This window comes from Ornithorhynchus anatinus, chromosome X1 (genome assembly GCF_004115215.2).
Source record: "Ornithorhynchus anatinus isolate Pmale09 chromosome X1, mOrnAna1.pri.v4, whole genome shotgun sequence".
Classification (NCBI taxonomy): domain Eukaryota; kingdom Metazoa; phylum Chordata; class Mammalia; order Monotremata; family Ornithorhynchidae; genus Ornithorhynchus; species Ornithorhynchus anatinus.
In genome coordinates this window covers 22,085,075-22,108,431 of record NC_041749.1, presented here as the reverse complement: position 1 = coordinate 22,108,431, position 23,357 = coordinate 22,085,075, and the positions used below count along the sequence as shown (strand labels likewise).

General features: G+C 42.0%; 1 protein-coding gene across 7 annotated transcripts in view; it reads left to right on the top strand.

Moving 5' to 3' along the window:
• Positions 1-23,357, top strand: part of TENM2 (teneurin transmembrane protein 2) — a 1,066,718-nt gene that overhangs the window by 991,953 nt on the left and 51,408 nt on the right. For all 7 annotated transcript variants that reach the window (XM_039910127.1, XM_039910126.1, XM_039910125.1 and 4 more), the window contains 2 exons: positions 15,479-15,689; positions 22,878-22,997. In XM_039910127.1, the coding sequence (XP_039766061.1) occupies positions 15,479-15,689; positions 22,878-22,997 (331 nt within the window). The remainder of the gene's footprint in view (positions 1-15,478; positions 15,690-22,877; positions 22,998-23,357) is intronic.

Genomic DNA, 23,357 nt, shown 5'->3' with positions numbered 1-23,357 from the left:
AGGAACTTACAGTCTAGTGGAAGGGACAGACATTAAATGAATTACAAATAGGAGAAATGGCAGAGTATAAGGATATGCACATAAGTGGTGTTGAGGGTGGGGAGGATATCAAGTGCTTAAAGCATACAGATCCAAGTTCACAGACTGCACAGAAGGAAGACTGTAAAGGGGAAAACAAGGCTTAGTCAGGGAAAGCTTCTTGGAGGAGTTGTGATTTTAAGAGGGCTTTGAATGTGGGGGAGTGGTGGTCTGTCAACTGTGGTGTATTTCATAAGACCAGCTGTCACTTGAGAACTGAAAGGATTTTAAATTCCCCACCATAGAACAGTATGGAACAATGCTCTTCATTGTCATATTCTGATCAAAGAACCCCAGTTTGGCCTTAGGAAAATTTGTGTTTCTCCTAAACTATTAAGTAAATCCCTCTGTAATTTTCAGCAGTATATTTGACTTCCTGGGAAGAAAATAGAACAGGACTTGGGAAATATTTCTGAAGAAAGTTTAAAAAAGTATTCCATGTCAGATTTTAGAGATTTTTAAAAGCGCTTATAAATGATCAAAAAGTAAGAAAAGACTCAGCCAGTCCCCTTTACCATTCATTTGGAAAGTGTGGGATTTTTTGGTCAAAAGGTGTTTGAAGCACATGAGTCGGCTCATTATGGCCCCTTCAGTCCTATTTCTTTTCAGAGCAAGCCTTCAGAGTTTAAACTGTTATTAATTAAGTATCTCTGGGGACTATTTTTTCCTGTATGACAAATCAAATAGTCATCATATAATTATGATTGAAATATGTAATCAACCAAAAGAAAGTTTAAAAGTAAATTTAAATCACTAAGGGGTTGTTTTAGGGAATTAGAGGTTTAAAAATACTGATATAATGAGTGGCAGAAAGGTAATGTTGTAAAAATTAATTTTAAGTCCTTAGGTTATATGAGTTTGGTCAGTAATTTTGCCCAGCTAGAGAATCTGAGCCACCGAGTGGGTAGACCCAAAAACTTGGTCTCCTAGAAAGTCTGCCACTGCCAGATCTCCGAGTACGAAGGATGTGCGTGAGCTCCAAGGCTTGGTCCAGGCAGTTGGCTCCCTGTCTGCTTCTCAGTAACCCTTGGGATCGCCTGCATGTCCGCAGAGCTGATGAAGACCACCATTGCCCACAGCTGTTTTTCTGCTGCTCCAAGCCATTTCCAAAACTTGTAGGCCATTCTTTTGAGCAATCTTACAAACGGTGCCACAAAGTGGTCGAAAGAGAGAACTGATAGTCTGGGATTTCAGATACCCATACAAAATGGTGTGTGTGGTTTTCTCCTTTGGATTCTAAATGCATTTGTACTGATTTGAAATGCCCTGGGGCTGAGTTGAGAAAAATGGGGCAGTTGGGTTTTAAATAGCACAACATTCACAGCAGCAGCAGTACAGTTCGTTCAGTTTTCGAGTTCCTGAGCTTTTTTTTTTCTTTTCTTTTCCTTTCCGTTTATGAAATCCAGATACTCGAGGGATCAGAATGGGGCTGGAGCCCATGTACCAGGCCTGTGGCTATAAGTTACCAAAAATTGAAAGCCTCTCCCAAAACATATGCTTTCATTTTGTTGCTTTTGTTTTTGTTCTTATTGAACAGTGATCATTTCATTAAAGAAGCAGGTTTTATTTCCTTACTATCTCCAGAGAACTGTACTTGTACCTGCCTACTATAAGCCTCCCCAGCTTTCCAGGGGCTTACCTGGGATTGCCAATTTGCCTGGGCTAAGCACTGACACAGGTCCCTAATCGCTGAGCTAACTGACACACACCTAGAGGCAGAGTGAGAGTCCATTAGCTTCACACCAGGTAACCCTTGTCTGAGCCATTGAACGGCAATGGAAGGGATTCTGTAAATGTAGCTGAGAGGTTATTTCCCTCCTACCACCAATTCTTCCCCCTTTTCCTACAGTAATCTGCCTCTCTTCATCAAGAACCTAAGCGCTCTCCCCTGGCCTAAGGCTGCCTCATGTAAGAATGATCAGGTACTAGAATCTGGTAAAGGGGAAACCGGGCATCAGGATAGAATTACAATTGAACATGGCACAATGGTGGAAGGACTGTCATTGATGACGCAGAGCTGGGCTTAGAGAGGGAAGAAGCAGGTCAAGGAGCAGTGACAATTTGGTGACTGTCTGGCCAGGAGCCATCTCTGTTGTTACAATAATAATTGGGGTATTCATTAAGAGAACTTAAGTGACTTGCCCAGGGTCACATAGCAGGCAAGTGACAGAACAAGGATTATTAGAAGCCAGGTCCTCTGACCAGGATTATTAGAACCCATGTCCTCTGACCTTCAGAAAGTGGGCTTCTTTCCACTAGGCCATTGTCCTTCTCTCTGGCTTCTCTTTATGAGAATCTCCTGATTATAAATTCTAAGTTCTGAAGAGTCCACTAAGTCAGTGTTGATCAGAGTCTTCGCCTAAATGGCAAACAAAAATGACTGTAAAAATCCTTTCAGCAAGTAAGTTACGTACCAAATGATGATGAGAGATAACGAATAACCCCTGTTGAGCAGGGCAAATTCCACTTATTACGTTTCAAAAGGCTCTTCCATCCCTTCACCCAACTGTGCTCATATTTAAAACCTTCGGCACAAATGTACAGAACCTCCCAGTCTTCAGGCAGTCTTTCAGCTGCAGCAAGCAAGGAAATTTTTTTTTAATGGTATCTGTTACACACATTCTATGTGCCAGGCACTGTGCTAAGCTCTGAGGTAGATACAAGGTAATTAGATTGGTTTTAGTCCATGTTCCACGTGGTTCTCATAGTTTTAATCCCCACTTTACAGTTGAGATAACTGAGGCAGAGAGAAATTAAGTAACTTGCTCAAAGTCACACAGCAGACAAGTGGTGAAGCCGGGATAGAACCCAAGTCCTTCTGACACCCAGGCCCTTGATTTATTCTCTAGGCCACACTGCTTCTCAGTTGACGGTGTCAATAGTCAAATGGCCTAGTCACACTTCATGCCAGGCTGCTCTTCCCCTCATCTCTGACAATCTGAGGGCACCGGACCAACGACTTAGCCACTAATGTGAGTTTTAGAAATTTTTCCTAGTGCCAGGCAGATCCGCAGAGTTTCTAAAATTCCCATCAGAGCCACTTTGTCTTGTGTGTGGGATATGGAAAGGTGGGATTTGTGTAGTTCATCTACATTTTGAACAAGTTCTATATTTGGGACAAATTTTTTTAAAACTGTCTGCAACTCTAATCAGTTGAACTGGGTTAATGTCAGATCAGTGAAAACTCCAGATGTCACTGCCATTCCCAATGAAAAACTTCCTGTTACAGACAGCTGTTATCCAGTAAGTAATTTATATTCTTCCTCATCTTGCAGTGCTCTTCATACAGAAGTCACTCAACAAATACTTCTGCTATGATTGATTGATCCCATTTCCCTAACTCTGTCCCTGCTCTGTCTTTTGTATTTTTAGCCCATCTTCGCTCCATTCTTTGATCCCAAATCCCATCCCCCCCTTACAGTTCCCCAGAAAAGATGAGTAATTAAAGATTAGCAAGCAAGATCAGAGTGAGGGAGGGCATGGTGTGGGGAAAAATTACTCATTTGACATCAGCTCTCAGGGACTTTCTTGCCGGACATGGCCTGGGAAAATGCTTAGGAAGTTCAACCTTCTGAAGTATAAGTATTTAATTATGTGTTTTCCCCTTAGCACTCATTATAAGACTCCAGCAAAGTTTTTCTTCTGGGAGATGGAAGTTGGAGCCTCTTGAGCTGTATACTATCGAACTAGGACTAAAATTACTCACCACCTTAAATTTGATGCTGTCCAAGGCAAATATGGCAACCTCCCACTAGATTGCTCCTGACCATTCTGTGAATGTCCCAATGATTATGGCTGAACCAGATTCCCAAACCAGAAAAGATCAAAGTTATGATTTAATTAGTGCCCCAAATTAGTAAAGATAACCAAAGAAAATGCTAAAATCAAAGTTTGCAAGATATTTAAAACTCCTTGGTCCTAAGGGTCAAGCTAAGGATTGAATTAAAAGCCAGATACGTGGTTGATCATGTGTTTGGCTTGGGGAAAAGATTAGGAATAGGGTTTAATAATAATGATGATGGTATTTGTTAAGTACTTACTATGTGTCAAGCACTGTTCTAAGCACTGGGTAGATACAAGCTAATCAGGTTGGGCACAGTCCATGTCCCTCATGAGACCCATTGTCTTAATCCCCATTTTACAGATGAGGTAACTGAGGCAAAGAGAAGGTCACCCAGCAGACAAGGGGAAAAGCCGGAATTAGAAACCAGGTCCTTTGTACCCCCAGGCCCATGCTCTGTCCTCTAGGCCATGCTGCTTCCCTGTTTATTCATTCCTCCATTCACTCGTATTAATTAAGAGCTTAATGTGTGTAGAGCACTGTACTGAAGTGCTTGGGAAAGTACAGTACAATAGTAAAGAGTGATAATCCCTGCCGATAACGAGCTTACAGTCTAGAGGCAGGAAGACAGACACCAATACAAATAAATAGACATCAATACAAATAAATAAAATTACAGATATATACATAAATGCTGTGGGGCTGGAAAAGGAGGAAAGAGCACAGGGAGCAAGTCAGGGTGATACAGAAGGGAGTGGGAGATGAGGAAAAGTTCCCTCTCCAAGTCTCTTTGCTTTAGGCATCGCTTAAGTGGAGAGATACATTTTCTTAATAAAGATCTCTTCTGGCCGATTCTCAGAGGAGCAGGCAAGCACCAGCACCTCTGACAGCCAGCAGGAAGAACCACACTGTCTGATTTCCCTTTGCTCAGCTCCCAGGAGTGGTGGAGAGAGCTTTTTCACTCTCAGTAGAAGTGTTCACTTCCTTTCAGAATGTTCCAAACATTCTAGGGAGAGCTGGTCCTCCACGAGGCCTTAGGATTTGCTAATGCATATCTAGATCTTGAAAGAAGAGGTCTCCTCCTTATGAACTCTGGAGCTCTCATCTGGGTCTTGAGGTTCTACAATTAGGAGTGGAATATCAGTCAGAGCCTGCCATTCCATGTCCGATCCTCCACACAAGCAACAGAACCCCGCTCTCCTCTTCAGTCTAGCTGCACTTTGTTGCCCATATCATCTTCCGAAAATGCCGTTCAAAATGCATGACTACCCATCTCAAAAGTTTCCAGTGGCTATGTCTTTTGTGCCGCATCAAATAGAAACTCCTTTCCAAAGCACTTTGCCATCTGCTCTTTACATCTCCACTCTTCTGCCAAATAATAATAATAGTAATTCTGGTATTTGTTAAGTGCTTCCTGTGTGCCAAGCACTGTACTAAGTGCTGGGGTGGATACAAACAAATCAGATTGGGCGCCATCCACATCCCACATGGGACTCACAGTCTTAATCCCCATTTTACAAAAGAGGCAACTGAAGCACAGGAAAGTCAATCTACATCCATCTAGTACTCTTTGCTCCTCCCAAGCCTACCTCCTAGATGTAGCTCACTCTGCTTACCCACTCAAATTCAATAAACCAAGCCAATTCTCACCTTCAAAACCCTTCTAAAAACTACCTCCTCCAATAGGCATCCCCCAACTAGCCTGTACATTTCTGGACATGCCATCCCATTAGCCTTTAGGTATATAGCTGTGTAATTATTCCACCGATTGATCCATTTTTTCCTTCCTTTTGTGGTTAGTGGTTGTAACTGTGTGTTCCCATGTATGTAGAATAATAATAATTATGATGATGGTACTTGTTAAGCACTTTACTATGTGCTAGGCACCGTACTAAGCGCTGGGGTGGATACAAGCAAATTGGTTTGGACACAGTCCCTGTCCCACTTGAGGCTCACATTCTTAATATGTATATTACCTGTCTCCCCCATTAGATTATAAACTCCTCATCAGGGACCTCATTTTATATATTCCCATGCAACTAGTTCAGAGCACTGTACCTCAGGCAGTAGGTGCCTAATAAATACTGAGATGGCAATGATGATGAGAGTATCACCCTGACTCTCTCCCCCTCATCACAGTGTCACGGGTGTTTAATAGCCCTTAGTCAGGTAATGTTTTTGAAGAGTGCAACTATCTGTCACTCCAGTAGTTCTGTTTCTTAAACCACTTTATCCCAGGGCAGAGCTGGGGAAGTATTAACCCTGGAACCATACCACCCAAATTGAATTAGGGTGGAGTCACCCTTAATGGTTAGTTCATCTTCTTTCTCATTTCCAGTAAAATAAAGATCTTCAACTCTGTTTACTCTACCAAATTATTCAGATAATTCAGGTGAAATCTGTCCTTTTTTCCATGTCCCTGAGCCAGTTGCTTATTATTGGTTAATAACTCTCTCTTGCTATGTAGACCAGTGCTCCCCTCCCAGGATCAGGAAGAGTTTTCTACTTCTCCACAACTCTACTACTATGTTGGTTCTTCATCTGTCCAGTTCTTTTCATCCTCCAAGATTTTGTGAGAGAGAAATCTCTTCCCACCTTCCCAAACTGAGAACTCTCTCTTTGTCGCTGTCTCTCCCCTCCCTCACCCTCTATCTCTCTCACTCTCTCCTTTTCTCATCCCGGCCTGTTCTCTATCATGTACATGCTATCTCTGACCTGCCTCCAAGCCTCTATATCTCTGAAGCCATAGTCTCCTGCCAGACTGGATGAATTTGGTCCAGTCTGTTGTTTTCCAACATCTCCAAGTCACCTTGCCCTGAAATTCCACTTGGCAAGTTGTCATCCAGGTCATGGTTTCTGCACCCACAGGTTTCTTTTACCCCTCATTCTAGTCTCCTCTGCTAACATATAATTCAACTAGAAGACAGTATTCTACTTAGAACTTACCCTGCTGGTATGGGAAAAGAAGAAGGAACAGAGATATCCAGATAGAGTATGATGCCTTGATGAAGCTCTGAGACCTAAAGAGCCTAGTTGACAGAAAAAAAAAATGGTGGTAATGGCTTAGAAAGCAACAGAGAAAAAATTACTTAGCAACCAAAGGAGAAAAAGCTGTTTAGAGTCTAATAGAGGTGATCCTCAGTCAGGTGCAACTGGGAGTGCCTGAATGATCCAGAATGAATGGCTTTCAGGATAAGGCTGTCATTTCTCAGGAACCAAGAAGCAGGGTGGTCTAGTCGAAAGAGCAAGGGTCTGAGAGTCAGAGGACCTGGGTTCTATTCCCTGCTCTGCCAATGCTTGTTGTGTGATCTTGGACAAGTCACTTAACTTCTCTGTGTCCCAGTTACCAAACTGTAAATTAGGATTATCTGTTCTTCCTCCTACTTAAGCTGTGAGCCCCATGTGGGACAGGGACTGTGTCCGAGCTATTTAATTTGTACCTACCCCAGCGCTTAGAACAGTGTTTGACATATAGTAAGTGCTTAAAAAATACCATAAAAAAAACCAAAACCCGCTTAGAGTATGGGAGGGACAGCCACCCCAGCCAACTAGTTTTTATAAGAATAGCAGGAAAAAAGCACTAGAAACTAAAAGAGCTCCCTTGGAGAGAAACAAGAATGAGAGGTGGGGTTTTGCCAAAGTGGTTCAGGAAGGGATGCACATGGAACTGACAGTGCTTCCTCTTCAAGAATAAAAAAGCAAGATTTGAGGGACTGAGTCAGTGCTGTGGAGAAGAAGTCCTCTCCATGGGCCTAATCTGCACTCTAATGAAGTTAGAATAGAATGAACTTCAATTCAGTGAATGAATGGAGAATTCATTTTTTTAGAAATTGACCTCTCCCTGCAGCAGAAATCCTGAAGGATGAGCACCTAGAAACCTGGGAGCAGGACTGCAGTCACTTTTCAGACAGCACCTGGACTTTAAAGCACAGGCACCAGCCACGCATGCTCCATAGACCTTCTAAATCCACAGTTTTGCTGGTCCCCAACAGCCATTCCACATAACCTGGAAGCACTGGATCCTGCATTAGCCGAGATCAAGAATACTCTAGTCACCATTTTTAAGGCTTTGTGATAGTGCCAAGTTTCAAGCAAGAGCCCCTATTCAGAGTCAGAGAAAACCGATAACAAAGATTTTCAACAGGCCCAATGTCTCTGTCAGGTCTCTCTCTGAAAGTGATGGATCTTTCTCTGTTATACTGCAGGCTTTCTTACAACTTTGGCTAAGGTAGGGTTTGAGGATTTAAATGGAGAAGGAAGTGGAAAAAGGAGAGAACTTGCAAAGCATTCTGGAAGTGTGTTCGGCCCAACTCCTTCTTACGATATTATCCACTTGGAGCCAATGAAACCATGACAGTGTGCATCTGTGGTGTAATGATGTATCAAACAGCTGGTGTATTAATATAAGCTGAAGCCTTCAAAATGAAGACACTGTCAGCTAATCTATTGCTTTAAAGAGTTGGTCATGCAGGAGATCCTGCAGGGGCAATGAAGAGCTAATCTTGTGTTGCCAGGTTAAATCAAGTCAGAGTTGCCTGTTGCTTTCACATCTTGGTTACATCAAGCCCAAAGCACTCCTCTTATTCCAAACTTACTTTTAAAAACTTGGACAGACTTGGATATCATGGCTCTTTGCAACTACAGCTTTGTATAAGGATATGGGCAGAAAAATGGAATATCCCTGTCCTATTAGAGGGCCCATTTTAAAAATAAGGTCTTCCATGGATCAGTGGGAACGCTTTTGCAGTGGTTCCCATTTTCTTTATGCCATGAAGCCTTTTCAAAAACCAACTACACTTCAGGGGCCACCTTTAACTCTTCAACCCAGATTTCTTCCCCTCAGCTGTATGTTTTTCACCTTCACACACACAAAAAAAATCTTTCTGCCTCCATTTCTTTCCATGCTTCCCTTGCAGATACAATCCAGCTCTTTTGCCTTTCCTGAACAGTCCTTTCTTTGTGCTTCTCCCCTCCCCGGTTCAGCCACATCGCTTGGTGACAGCGTTTCCACCGTCATCACTAAATGGCCTTCACGATTTCTGTCTGAACAGAGTTTGTCCCCTGAGGTCTCTGGAGCCCACTCTAGAAGACCCAACTGGGAAAGCATCTGTCTCTGCATCAGCAGAATATGGCTTCTGGGTAGCCTCCAAAGGAGCCTGAAAGAAGGCAGAAGGCTAGAACAGAAATTTAGGAAAAAAAACCCCAAAACTCGATAGTACATGGGTAAGGAAACAGTAATTATCTCTCTCTGCTTGGTAGCTTTCCCGAACCCCCAGACTGTGGTCTTGATTGGGACTTGTTTGAAAAACTCCTATCTGTGAAGCTGCAAGCTTCTGACCTCCAATTGTAGGTGCCTGATAACAGAAGCTGACAGAGCTTCCCCTTAAAAATAAATTTTGTTGTTTCAGCATATCTGTCCTCCATTCCATCCTTCTCTGAGCATTCTGGTGCTTTGTGAGAAACAGGGTGGAGGCTAGTGAGTTAGGTTTGCCCAAATGCCCATAATGAGAAGCAACATTGCCTAGTGGATAGAGCACGGGCCTGTGAGTCAGAAGAACGTGGGTTCTAATCCCGGCTACACCACCTTGGGCAAATCACTTGACTTCTCTATGTCTCAGTAACCTCACCTGAAAAATGAGGATTTAGACTGTGAGCCCCATGTGGGACAGAGCCTGTGTCCAACCCGATTTATTTGTATCCACCCCAGTCCTGCCCATAGTAAGGGCTTAACAAAAACCACAATTATTATTATGATTATTGTTGTCCCAGGTCAACTGTGTCCAACTTGGAAGTTCAGGGACATGTGAGCCGAAAGAGGAGGTCTTTCAGCCTAAAGCTGATAACTCTGGATGATTCTGTTTCTGACTTAAAGATTCTATCAACAGAGTTGCCCACTGCAGGATCTGCTCATTGGGTAAAAAGCTTAGCTCAGATTGGGTTCCGCTAAAGCTACCCCAGTTCATGTTCTCAGTGAAAGTAGAATCTCAGATTCAAGATCCAACCTCTGCCAGAGTAGCAAAACATCCAGTGGAAGTCACCGAGTGAGACAGTGTGGTCTAGTGGAAAGAACATGGGATTGAGCGTCAGAAGACACGGGTTCTAATAGCAGCTCTGCAACCTTGGGCAAATCACTTAATCTCTCTGGTCTTCAGTTTCCTCATCTGTCAAATGGGAATAAAATAGACTGTGAAACTCATGTGAGAAAGGGATTTTGTTCAGCTTGATAACACTGAATTGACCCCAGTGCTTAGGACATAGCTAGCACTTAATTTTGTAATAATAATGGTAGCGATTATTGTTATTTGGTTTCTTGTCAACCATTTATTCTGGGCTAAACAGACAAATCTCTCCCTCTTTGCAACTTCTGGCCCTCCCAGGCCTTCCTACGCACAAACATACGTTCTTAAATTCTTGCCATAAGCATTCTGTTTGGGGCAGAAGGGGAAGTGAAAGTGAATTATCCATCACTTAGCAAATCTAAAACAAAGCTGAGTCATTTTCTCTTCTTCAATCCAAGGTGCCAGACTTTTCCTATACAGTCTAGAGCATCTAAATTAAATTAGGCCAAGTAGGGCAGGTGGGAGCTGAGATGAGCTGATGCTAACCAACCTGTAAACAAACATATTGCAATGTGGAATTTATAAATGTTGGCTACCATATGAATTTGACTGAATACAGTAGAGGGAGACAAATTATCTGCTCCTATTTTCCCTCTCATTTTTACTATTTCCTATGTTATCCGTTTCTACTCCCCGAATTTTACTTTGTTCATTGAAATACTAAAATCTAGAGCTCATCTAATCCTAGCTCACCACTTGCTGTCTGGTGACCTTGGGCAAGTCACCTACCTTCTCTGTGGCTGTTTCCTCATCCGTAAAATGGGGATTAAATGCCTTTATGGGACAGAAACTCTGTTTGATCTGGTCATATGCTTTTACCCCAGTGCTCAGTATAGTGCTTGGCACACAGTAAGGACTTAACAAAGAGTAGTAATAGTATTATCCCCATCATCATATCCAGGAGAGGAGGCCGAATGGCTTTCACCAGAGTCCATCCCAGGGCCCTTCTGGCCTGTGCGGAAGTGACCAAATTATTATCATCATAATTGCTCTTATCATTATTATTATATTCAAGTTCTTACTCTGTGTCGAACACTGTTCTAAGTGCTGTGATAGATACCATTTAATCAAGTTGACACAGTCCCTGTCCCACGTGGGACCCACAATCTAAGAAGGAAGAAGAGCAGGTATTTAATCCCCATTTTACAGATGAGGCAACTGAGGCACAGAGAAGTGAAATGACCTGCCCAAAGTCACACAGCAGGCAAGTGGCAGAGTCAGCATTGGAACCCAAGTCCTCTGATTCCCAAGTCTGTTCTCTTTCCACTAGGCCATGTTGCTTGTTTGCTGTGTGAACTTGGGCAAGTCACTTAACTTCTCTGGGCCTCAGTTTCATCTGTAAAATGGGGATTAACACTGTGAGCCCCATGTGGGACAGGTATTGTGTCCAACCTGATAAGTTGATATCTACCCCAGCGCTTAGTAAAATGCCTGGCACAGAGTAAGCACTCAAATACCATTTTAAAATATACTGCTACTAGAAGGGCATAATGTAGCACTTGGATTTTACTATTGTTTTGCTATTTCTAAGCATTCTATTGCTTCTTCCTGACCCTCACCTCTTCTTTTGTAGTAAGTTTTCTGATAAAGTCCCAGTACTTTTGAATATCAGGTCTAATAGTTATCCAACCTCACTCCTGTTGTTTAATTGTCTGTTCCCCATATCACAGCAGCCCTGTTCATGATAAACCCCAAGCTGAGCCAAAAAACTGTCTCCATGGTCCTCACAGAGTCCAGTGTCGTGAGCAAGGGCCCCATCGTTTCTTCTGACATCACAGTCCCCTGTAACAGGTGGTTCCTGTGGTCTGGTGAACTGTCCTTAGTTCCCAAATGACATTCCAAACCAAAATAGTGAGGGAAAATTTACGTTGTGCAAACGTAACATGGAACAGAACAGAACGTAATTGAGTGTGCTTCAGTTTCATTTATTGGCTTTGGAAAAGCCCAAGGTTAGGAGTGGAAGGGAAGAAGAAGAATATTGGTTGAAAGATCAGAGGAGGCAAAGCCAAGTTACCTACAACTACTTGGGCAACCAAATATAGATCACCTGGCCCATAACCTTTGCCGATTATAGTAAAGGGAAGGTGAGTAGAAAAGAACATTGATTTTCATTATTTTCCCATCTGCTTTGTACAATATGGGAAATGTGAAAGCCAAACTGGAAATGTTTATAGATGTTCTGTGTCTCTCTAAACACTATCTAAAACGCTACCTAAAAGCTCTGTCAGTAGGTCATCTCGGCAATCATGCCATAGCTTCAGTTTTGGTATTTCACTTCATTCGGGTTTCATATGGATAGTACTTTTCAAAGAAATCCTTTTTTTGGAACTAAGCGAGAAGGAATGTTCACAATTTATTCCTGAGGAGTTTTTTCATGTCTATATTTCTTTTCAATTGCTCTTAAAATTAGTGCACATTGTATAATAGGTTTAATATAGCCCCAGCAGTGATTTAGCTCTTATTATGACAAAAAGCACCTTGATAATTTCATCTCAGCTTATTGTGGAAGGGAAAAATTTAGGAAATATTCAACAGCTGTATTTATTATGTTCTGTTCAGATAGAGGATTAAGTTGTTGCTGATTTTTTTTTCTGCCATACATCAAACTTTTGCCCTTTATAAGGATATCGAGGTATAAATAACCACCCTCCCCTGAAAAATTAAATAAATAAATCATTCGGTGTCAAAGGAACACTGCAGCTTTCTCACTGGTTTCGAATGGAGACGTTTCTAGTCTCTCAGGTCCTGAACTGGCAATTCAGAACAGTTTGATTGCCTGCTTGATTGTTTGCGAGATAACTGCAAGATTGGCAGTGACAGGGTAATTTACTGAAGATTGCAATGTCAGACTATATCCAAGGGGGCTTGCTGGCATAAAGATGTGATTCTCATGACTGACAGGCCACTGGGAGATTGGTGTGCCAATTTAAAGTTCACAGTGTCGTCAAAAAGTGTTCAGCGACAGCAGCCCATAATCATCCTCCATGATGAGGTCATTACAGGCATAACATATGCTCACACATAATAACAGACATATCCCAAAATGTGCAATATCTTGAGCAGGTAAATGTAAATTTGTAGAAGAGAGTCACTTATATCCTATTTTTTGCTTCTACTCTTTCTGTTGTGTTGATAGGATTTCTCTTGACAGGCAGTCCCCTGAATAAAAAGCACTAAACAAACCAAAGAGTGAGGCCATTTTAAGTTTGCGATTTTGAAGGTGTCACACACACCCAGAGAGAGTAGGACACGGAGGGGAAAAATGAGTTTGGGGCCTAATAGAAAAACTGTCTTGAGTTATTATCTGAGCCCGATGGTGTCCTCATGTTGATTATATAGAGTGGGTGGTAAATGGTCTGAAAGAAAAAAAAAAATTCTCAGCTCCAGGCTGGAAAGTCCCGCTAAGATGGATGGAGCTCCTAATGGGAAGAGGCCAGTGACCTTAAAGAAATCTATAGCTCTAACAACAATGGAGTTCTTCTAACTTAAGAAGTTTCTATAGATACTGAATGAAAACACTGCCAACATACCACAGCAGGTTATTTTTAAATCAGAGACAGTCATTCAATTGCAGGTGCCTTCTGTTTAGTCAAGGACAGTTTGTGGGAGATCATGTTAAATGCAAAATGCAGAGATGTTCCGTGTGTTTTTCTGCCTCTGCAAAGGGCAATGTCAGTCTATTTGACTATCTAAGCACAGATCAAAAACAGTGTTTCAGCATAATCGTTTAGTAAGGAAACAATTCTCTGGCATTATCTAAAGTGTTTAAAAGGTTCTGGACTGTGGTGAGTTCAGTCACTACTGCTTCTGACTGATGTTTAGATTCTTGATCTGAAAATCTTAAAATTGAAGGAGAGTTCTTGGGCTCTCCCTTTTTCTCTCTCTCTCTCTTCTCTCTCCCTCCCTCAAATTTCCCAAGTCTTTTTGTATTGCAATGCACGTGAGCAGTATTTGACCGTGTGAAAAATGAAAGGGTAGTTTAGTCTTTTAAAGGAGTCAAAACATGCAACCTTCTAATTTGTTTGCTAAAAAGAAGGAAATGCTTTAAAATAATCGTATATTAACTGTTAAATTACGGTGGAACTTTGGTGAAATTACAAATTTTGCTTTCATAAGAGATATAAAATGTAAAGGGTAATGCTGAAGAATTATTCTCTAATGTATTTTAAAAGGAGAGCCAAGCCTATGATTCAGCAGACTAATGCACATATTTGTCAATTCACCACGGCTCAAGGTTCCAGCCTATGTTCCCTGTGATGCTAATTAGGGCAGAAATGCCTTACTATCAAATCTGCTGGATAACGAGCAAGTCGCTGTCTGAATGCTGGGCCACTTTGTGACTGATCAGTTCTGAGCAGAACACGTGATTGCCTAATAGCCACGTTTTTGGAAAGGAAAGTCTCTTCCAGAGTCCAAGATGTCTCCACTGCCTTTCTTAACACTCTTCACTGACTACTCAGATCTTGAGAAGAACAAAATCAAACCCCCAATCCATAATCAGAAACAATACCAGCATCAGAATTATTCGCTGAGCACCTACTGTGTGCCAAACACTGAAGTAGTACTTAGAGAAATCATGAAATAAAAGACGTGATCCCCAACATCTAGAAGCTCGCAACCTAATGGAGGAAAATAATTAATTACATTAATTGATCATTGATTAATTGGCCACAGTTAAGTGGTGTGGCCTAGTGGAAAGAGCATAGGACTGGAAGTCAGGAGACTTGGGTTCTAATCCTGGCTGTTCCACTTTCCTGCAGTGTGACCTTGGACAAGGCACTTAACTGCTCTGTGCCCAAGTTTCCACATCTGTAAAATAGGGATTATATACTCTCTTCTTCCTCCCCTTGAGACTATCTATGAGTCCAGTGTAGGACAGGGTTTCTCTTTGATCTGACGGTATTGTATCTACCCCAGTGCTTAACACGATGCTGGGACTTTGTAAATTCTTAATAAATGCCACAATTATTTTTATTACTATTATAATTAATAGGGATGGCGCTGGCTATGACACAAATGAACAAAAAATAGAGAAATACATAGCTGCTACAGTGGCTGATGGGATAGCATAACGAGAAATGAGGAAATACTATTGACAGGTTCTGGTTGATTGAATTCTCACCCACATTCATTGGAGACTCCCAAGAAGATGGATGAGGGATGGTTGACTCTTCATTCTTCAGGAGCCAATTTTTCAAGTTGTGGACTATCCAGGCTACTATTCTCCGCCTTAAAACCACTCATCAGTGCCTCCACAGGAAGGGAGGAGGGACGCTAAAGGAGTTGACACTCAAATGAGCTCCTTTTGCTATTTGGCAGCAACTCTGGGCGTCAGTGTCCTGGGGGAAAGAGGCAAGAGGGGTAGAGGAAGGGGTTGAAGCCATCTTTGTACGATGTCAATTGTCTTTCATTACTCTGTTGCCCATGACCATGGTTCAGTGAGAGTTGTTCGGTCCACCCAATGAAAGTGCCTAACTATGTCTCACCCTTCCTTTTCCAGACGGTCTGGTGGACTGCTTGGATCCTGACTGCTGCCTCCAGTCAGCCTGTCAGAATAGCCTGCTCTGCCGTGGGTCCCGAGATCCCCTCGATATCATCCAACAGGGACAGAACAGCTCACCAGCCGTCAAGTCCTTCTACGATCGAATCAAACTCCTCGTGGGCAAGGACAGCACTCACATCATTCCTGGAGAGAACCCTTTCAACAGCAGGTACCTTCCTCCCCCGACACCTTCCTCTCCCTCCTTGGCATTGGGGGCAGCAAGGATGGGCATTCTTACCACTCTCAGCCCATCTTATTGGAAAAGGAAGCTTTGTTTTCAGTTACGCCGTCTGCTCTACCAAGGCCTATTATGGTTCTCTTTATTTCATGAGGTTATGCCAGGCAGGTTGCCTGCCCCTGGGGTGGAGTCTCACTCTCTAAAGGGCTTTGTGGACTTTACCTTAGGATCGGCAGAGAGCTGGAAAGCGGCTGCAGTAAGGGGAGCAGGTAGTAAGCCCTCAGGTTCTCAGTTCATTTTTAAGAAGTGTCTCTGTAGGAAATGTACAGAAATCAGACACTTAACCTTTCAAAATGTTCAGCTTCTTTTGTTTACCTGCTTATTTGGGAGCTCTGGAAGCATGAGGAGCTATTGTGGCTGTCTTGGTTTCATTTTTGATTTATTCATAGCATAAATGATTTCATTTCTTACCTAATGCCACCATGTCAGGTTGTTCCTTCGTCTGCTTCGCTCTCAGTGCTAATTTTGTGCTCATGAATATTCTAAAGGCAAATTCATCATTAAATTAAAAGTGACAATTGAAGAAAGGTAGAGTTAGCCAGTGGAAAGATAACTGGACAGAGATATGGACCACTGGACTGTAGACCCAACATTGTCACAAGACACTAAGGGACCTTAGACACTCTCTGGTGCTCCTCTCTGTAATTTAGGAATAATAATCCCTATCCCTTTCTACCTCACAAAACTGTTATGAGTACAAACGACATGAACAGTCACTGTGTGCTTTTCCAAAGAGACATGCTAGATATGTTATTTTATTCTTGTTTATTTCATTTGTTTCATTAATACGAATTTGTTAATTTATTAATCAATTTGTCCATGTTGGGGCACCTCTACAAATCCCTTTAGTCTATGTTTCCCTACTCCTCAAGAGCCTCTAGTTGATGCCCATCCACCTCCTCATCAAACAGAAACTCCAACCCATAGGCTTTAAAGTATTCACCTTGCCCCCTCTTTTCCTTTACCTCCCTGATTTCCTACTACAATCCAGACTGCATACATCACTCCTCTAATGCCAATCTATTCACTTTACATCGACCTTACCACCAACTCCTTGCCTACATCCTGCTTCGGCCCTGGAATGTCATCCCTCTTTGTATCTGACAGATGATCACTCTCCCCACCTTCAAGGCCTTATTAAAATCGCATCTTCTCCAAGAGGCCTTCCCCGACTAAGCCCTCATTTCCTCTTATCCCATTCTCTTATACACCACCCTTAAACTTGGATTTGCACACTTTATTCACACCTTCCACAGCCCCGCAGCACTAATGTACATATTCATAATTTATTTACATTAATGTCTTCCCCTCTAGACTGCTCACTGTGGGCAGAGAACGTCTGCCACCTCTCTTATATTGTAGTCTCCCAAGCGCTTAGTACAGTGCTCTGAACCCATTAAGCACTCCATAAATAATATTGATTGATTGACTGATGGATTTATACTGCCTTAATATAGTTGAACAATATGGTCATTAGCCACATACATTTATAAGTACATTATTGTTGAGATTAAAAAAAACTCTTGGGTGTCTGATGGGTCTACAGAAGGACTCCTTTGAAATGGGAGCCAGCATATATTAAATCCCTAGTTACTCAAGATGTTCCCAGGAGTATGCACAATCACTCCAATTATCGAGATAATAATTGACTCATCTTGGCTGGGCTTCAATCTCCACATTTGCTTCAGCTCCTCCACCCCCAAAGCATACCTATTTTTCTTTTTTTTCCTAACATCCTGGAATATTTCTAATTAGGATAATAGCAGTATCAAGAAGACCCAATTTTTTTAAGTTTATGAAACAGCCAAGTGGCTAGTCTATTGCTCCAAATTTGCTTAAATTACAGCCCTCACAGAGCGTTTTTATTGTTGCAGTTTTCTATCACATTATTGGTTTCATTCTCAAATGATCACAGATTTACAATGATCGCTGTTGTTGTTTACGAATACAAATCTCCTGTTCCCCTGAAAACCACAAAGGGAAAGGAATGTCTTTCCCTCCCTTTGTTACATTTGGTTAGAAGAAGGAGAATGCCTGCTTCAAGCGGTGGGTCACTGCAAGTGCAAGAACAGAATATACTATATATTCTGTGTATTTAGTAGTAATAATGGGGTGCTTTGCACTTGGGAAAATCTAACAGAAACATGTAATAAATTCCCTTCCCACAAGGGGTTTGCCCTCTAATGGGGGAGATGGACATAGAGATATTTATAAATCAGGGAATCCAAATAACTAATTTTATTTAATTGAAATTGATCATGGTAAAATACACAAATGTCACTGCAGAAGGGTATACATAAATGCATAAGTGCTAGCAATGGCCATTGGCTAGATGTGACTCTGGGTGTTAGGTGATAATCAGGGATAGTTCAGTGGATAAGGCGGGATCATAGGAGGGCTTTTGATGTAGGTAGAGTGGTCGTGATCTGTTGGGATAGTGATTAGAAGGAGTTCCAGACCAAGGGATTAGAGGTGGGAGAGTAAAGAGTATGCATACTTAGAAGGTTTGCTTAGGAGGAATGAAGAGAACTGGGATTGTCCCTTTGGGTTTTAAACTACTGTTGCTAAAGAGAGACAGACAGAGAGACAGCGAGAGAGAGTCTGTGCCTGGCATTTCTGATAATACTTTCCACCACATGAACCTCAAAAATTTACCCGTCAATATACTGTTGCATATTCTACCTCCTGTCTGGCATTGTTTTCTTTCCTCCCTCTGCAAGGCCTCTGTGCTAAGAGAGCCCCACTTCTAATTTCTGGGTTCCAGCCTGTCTTGACCATTCTCTCCCGCTGTTCCCATCTTTGCCACATGATCTGAGATTTAATTTTGCTTCACTGGGTCCTCAAAACATTTCTTCTGTTCACCGTTTTAACTCAACACAGAGCAGCAGATATTCTGTTGTCATTCACTCTCCTCACATACCTTGCCCAGTGATGGTGTGATATAATGAGCATGGCTGCGATGCTCATAGACTATGTTTTGAACTTCATTATTGTGATTTTAATTTTGGTACTGAAGGAAATGTGCTTTAAGTCAGATATGGAATCTATGGTAAGCCCAAGTCTCCCAGCCATAAAGAAACTTTGCTTTGCCTCTTGACACCACATTTTGTCTTTCAGTCTCAAAGAAAATACTAGCCTTCTCACTCTGATTTTCTACCTTTTTGACTATCCTTCAGTTATTGGCCAGTGGCCTGCCTAGGTAACAGATTTCAGGAACCACATTCAGTATTGTGTCACCCAAGCAAGGGGTTTATTCTCTGGGTTTGAGATGTGTTAGGTCTAAGATTCTCATTTTGATTTCTGACTTTTCCTAAGTGTCTATCCTCCCTCCTCCTACCAGATTTTACATGGTGGGTCCCTGCAGGATTTCCAAGTATTCCTCACAGTGCTTTGTTCAGAGCTCTGGGCTTTGTAAATGCTTAATAAAACCTGTTGACTACAAACTGACTGCTTATGGACCACAAAGTAATATGTCCCAAGTGATTATTAAACTCAGCAGAGCACATCATCCAGTGCTTTAAGAACTGGGCTTTTTTGCTTTTTATACTGAGAAAGGTGACTAGATTTTCCATTTTCTGCACAGTGACACCACTCTGTTAATCATGAGGAATGAAAATGTATTATAATCATGTTTAGATCATGATCTTAAAGTGATCTTTTGCTTTCTTGGGTGAAAAATTGATAACAAAACTCTGAGCAACTGAATATTGTTCAACATTTCTCCATATACTCTTTTGCATAATATCCTAATTTTTTTCCAAAGTGATATTGTTATGTTTTGTTTGATTCAACAATTTCATTTAGTTTCCAAACTCCTGCTGCTCTCTTTTTGCAGCCACTTGAGAACAGCCAGATTTATGTTTCCAGTTAGTTCCCCCTAAGAAAGAAAAACTACCCAGTGGTTATAAGAATGTTCCTGCAGCTTCTGCTACACTACCCCATCTTGAATGGCCAAGTAGAACTCCCCAGAAAATGCCCCTTGTGAAAGGGATATGGGCAAGGTGAAGTGAGAGTACCAGCTCTCTCCTGAGCAGAACTGAGTCTAATCACTTTGGACTTACTGAAAAACTGGGACAACCTTTCAAGTTTCTCAAGTTCTGGACAGTACTTTTTGTACTGTTCCCTTTGAGTTTTAAGCAAGTGCATTTAAAATGGCATTGAATCGATACGTTTGGGATTCATTTGCCATAAGTATTTTTACTTATGCTATTTCATGTTCAAGGAATCTTCTCAGAAATCTTTCCTTTTCTCATCCTAGAAATAGGCAGTTGTGTTCGCCATCAGTACAAGAGACTTAAATTTAAGACTCCAGATTTATGACTCTGAAGTGGGTGCTTCTCTTCCCTGAACTTGGGCATTCTTTTTCTCCTTTTTTTGACTTGAGACCTGATTTCAATATGGCTGGACTTTTTCAAAAACTTTTGTACCAACAAATATTGGTATTAGTCCTTTTACTGATCCTTTTACAGATCTCATAAAAGAATAATTATTTGGAGCTATAGTAGAGCAGTATAACTTGAAATTTGGGGGTCACATAAGTGCGCACACACACACACACATATTAGCTGAACTTTCCTTGGAGTTCCCTAATAGAGAGGCACTAAAGGAAGTCATACACTCACTCTCCTTTCTGCTCCTAAAGAAAGGTTATCCTCAAAATGCTAGTGCTGGTTGCTAGTGAAAAAGCTTTATAGGAGCTCAGCTCCTTCCCTCTTCTTCCCACGCCTTCCCCTTACCCCCCACCAAAATGTACTATTCAGGACACCATACCTGGTAGTACAGGAAGGTGAAATCCAGCACTGTTCCAACTATAGTACTTGAACAGAGGGGAAATTGAAATTGATTGATTTGAAGGCAAATGTGAATTTGAGTTGTATTGTTATGTGACAAGTTATAAAGGATAAAACTAAGAGTAGAAAAAATTATTTCTAGACTTCTAAGCAGGTGTTACCATTGATAACAGAGCTCAAAAATAACCAAAGTGATATGAATGCACCACTATAATTTATATAGCAGATCTCACTATCTGGATAATGTGATAATTGTTACACATCAATAATCATAAATAGAAATTAACTGATAGCATGTCTTTTTTTTCAAAATTGGCTCCTTAGAAGATATGGGAAATTGGCAAGAGGGAAGAATTAGAAAAACAAACGTTCCAAATCACATGTAACACAACCCACTTTATCTCTTGGGATTTTTGAAAGTTTTCTGTAACCAAAGTAATTTGAGAAAAAATGATAAGTTAGGTGAAGATATATGGATTATAAAAATCTCCCCACTGGATTTTCTCTTCGTATATTTTTGAGCTGGATACATCCCTGTTTTATAAGCCAGGAATAGAGGGAATTTGGATCTGAGTGGTACAAGATAGAAAGATCCCACCAAAGTGTTGTTTGTCCCCATTTAGCTTAACCTATATGCCAGGACACATCCAATGTGGAAGGAAGAAGATTAACCTGGAAATGCACTTGTCAGGCCACTGGTTGCAGACCACTAGACGTATACATGGGAATGTTCTAACCATTTCTAGGACGATAAAAGTCTAAAAAATGACTGTGGGGGAGTTGCTAATGAAGAGAGAGGTGCTCAGAAGTGGCAATCCTCCAGTTCTGGTTGCACAAGGGAAGGCAGAAATAAGTGTATCCCAGAATGCATGCAGATCTGACAAGGTTTTGGCAAGGAACAGGACAGTTTGATTCTCTAGTCCAGAAATTGGGAGTCTGTCCAGGAATCTTAGGCATTGAAAATCTCTGTGCCTTTGCCAAATTGCCCAAAGTCTATTAAGGCCAACAAGACAGCTGCAGACCTGTCTGCTGAGCAGGGGTTGTTTCAGAAATGAAACTCCTCATTATACCACTTCTCTGGGAAACTAGTGAACCGAAGTGGGAGAAGAATGTGCATTTTCGCTTTCTAAACTTTGAGGAAGAAATTGCAAACTCTCCATGGATTTTGCTGAATTTCAGAATCATACTGGTCCTACACCAGAGAATCATGGTCCTGGGTGACAGTCCAGGAATCTGAACTAGGAAACAAACTGGTCAGGAAGTTTTCGCTGGTGGTGAGAAGATACATGAGGTTTCATAGATTTCCCTCCCCTCCCAAGTAGGCCTGGAAGAGGCCTGAAAGAAAATGAGAAAGGTTACCAAGAAGAGAAAGGAATTTAAAGGTGTGCACACATTCCTCAATAACAAAAATGATTCTGGGTCTCTCTGCTGGGTCAAGCATACATAAGCTGGAGAGGATAGAAATTACTTGGAACAAAAGAGAAATCATACAAACCTTCCCCATCTCTGGGAGATCCCCTTAGCATAATGCCCGTCTCCTTTCCCAGTAACACCACAGCCTTGAGGATAGAAATAACTGTTGCTTCTACCGCCTTCATTTCCCACAGCCAAAAAATCAAATATGGAAACAAATGAGAAACCAGATGGGGAGCCTCTCGCCCATGTATAATGCAGCCATGCTGCTCGCCCAGTGCCTGGCTGAAGTAAGAATGAGAATGAGAGCAAGAGAACTGAAACTCAGGCCAAGGGAAAACAAAGATATGACAGGAAGAAGGGGCAAAGTGCCCAGTGACAGTGGCCAAGGCAGGGGAGAAGAGAACACTTTAGGAAAGGCGATCCCTTGGGTGATCCAGGTCATAGAGGCACAGAGGAAATTACAGAGACTAGGGCTTGAGAAGGCTTAACATGGCCCAGGCTCCTGAGCCATTAAGGTGAATCGGTGAGAGTAATCGGCCTTATGCCTAATAATGTTGGTATTTGTTAAGCGCTTACTTTGTGCAGAGCACTGTTCTAAGTGCTGGGGGAGACACAGGGGAATCAGGTTGTCCCACACGGGGCTCACAGTCTTAATCCCCATTTTACAGATGAGGTAACTGAGGCCCAGAGAAGTTAAGTGACTTGCCCACAGTCACACAGCTGACAAGTGGCAGAGCTGGGATTCAAACTCATGACCTCTGACTCCAAAGCCCATGCTCTTTCCACTGAGCCACGCTGCTTCTGGGTGTCAAGGTCTGGATGCACCAGACTGAAGCAGCAGCAGCAGCAGGAACAATGTCCTATTGTGCCTACCCTCCTGACTCATGCATAATTCCTTTCATTTCTCCTCCAGTCTGGTGTCTCTCATCAGAGGCCAAGTGGTGACTACAGATGGAACTCCCCTCGTCGGAGTCAATGTGTCATTTGTCAAGTATCCAAAATATGGCTACACCATCACTCGTCAGGATGGCACGTAAGTGTCTCCACCGGGGGCGGGATCTGCCAACCCAGGATGGGTTGCCCTTGCCGGGGAGCAGATGGTGCTATCTCCGAAAACCATGTGGTCCCAGGGCGACTTAGTGAGGATTCACAAAAGCATTTCTCACCTGGCATGTTGAGCGCTAAGTCAAAGTAAATATGAAAAGGCTGACTCTGGGCCAGGCAGGCCTTGGGAACCAGTCACTCATCTCTCCCTCTGAAGGTAAATGGATTCTGAGAGAGAGAGAGCATTTGGGGACTGATTCAATTATTATTGGGAGATCACTATTACTATTATCACTATTCTATTTATTAAGTGCTTTCTTGTGCCGAGCACTAATGCCAATGCCATTCC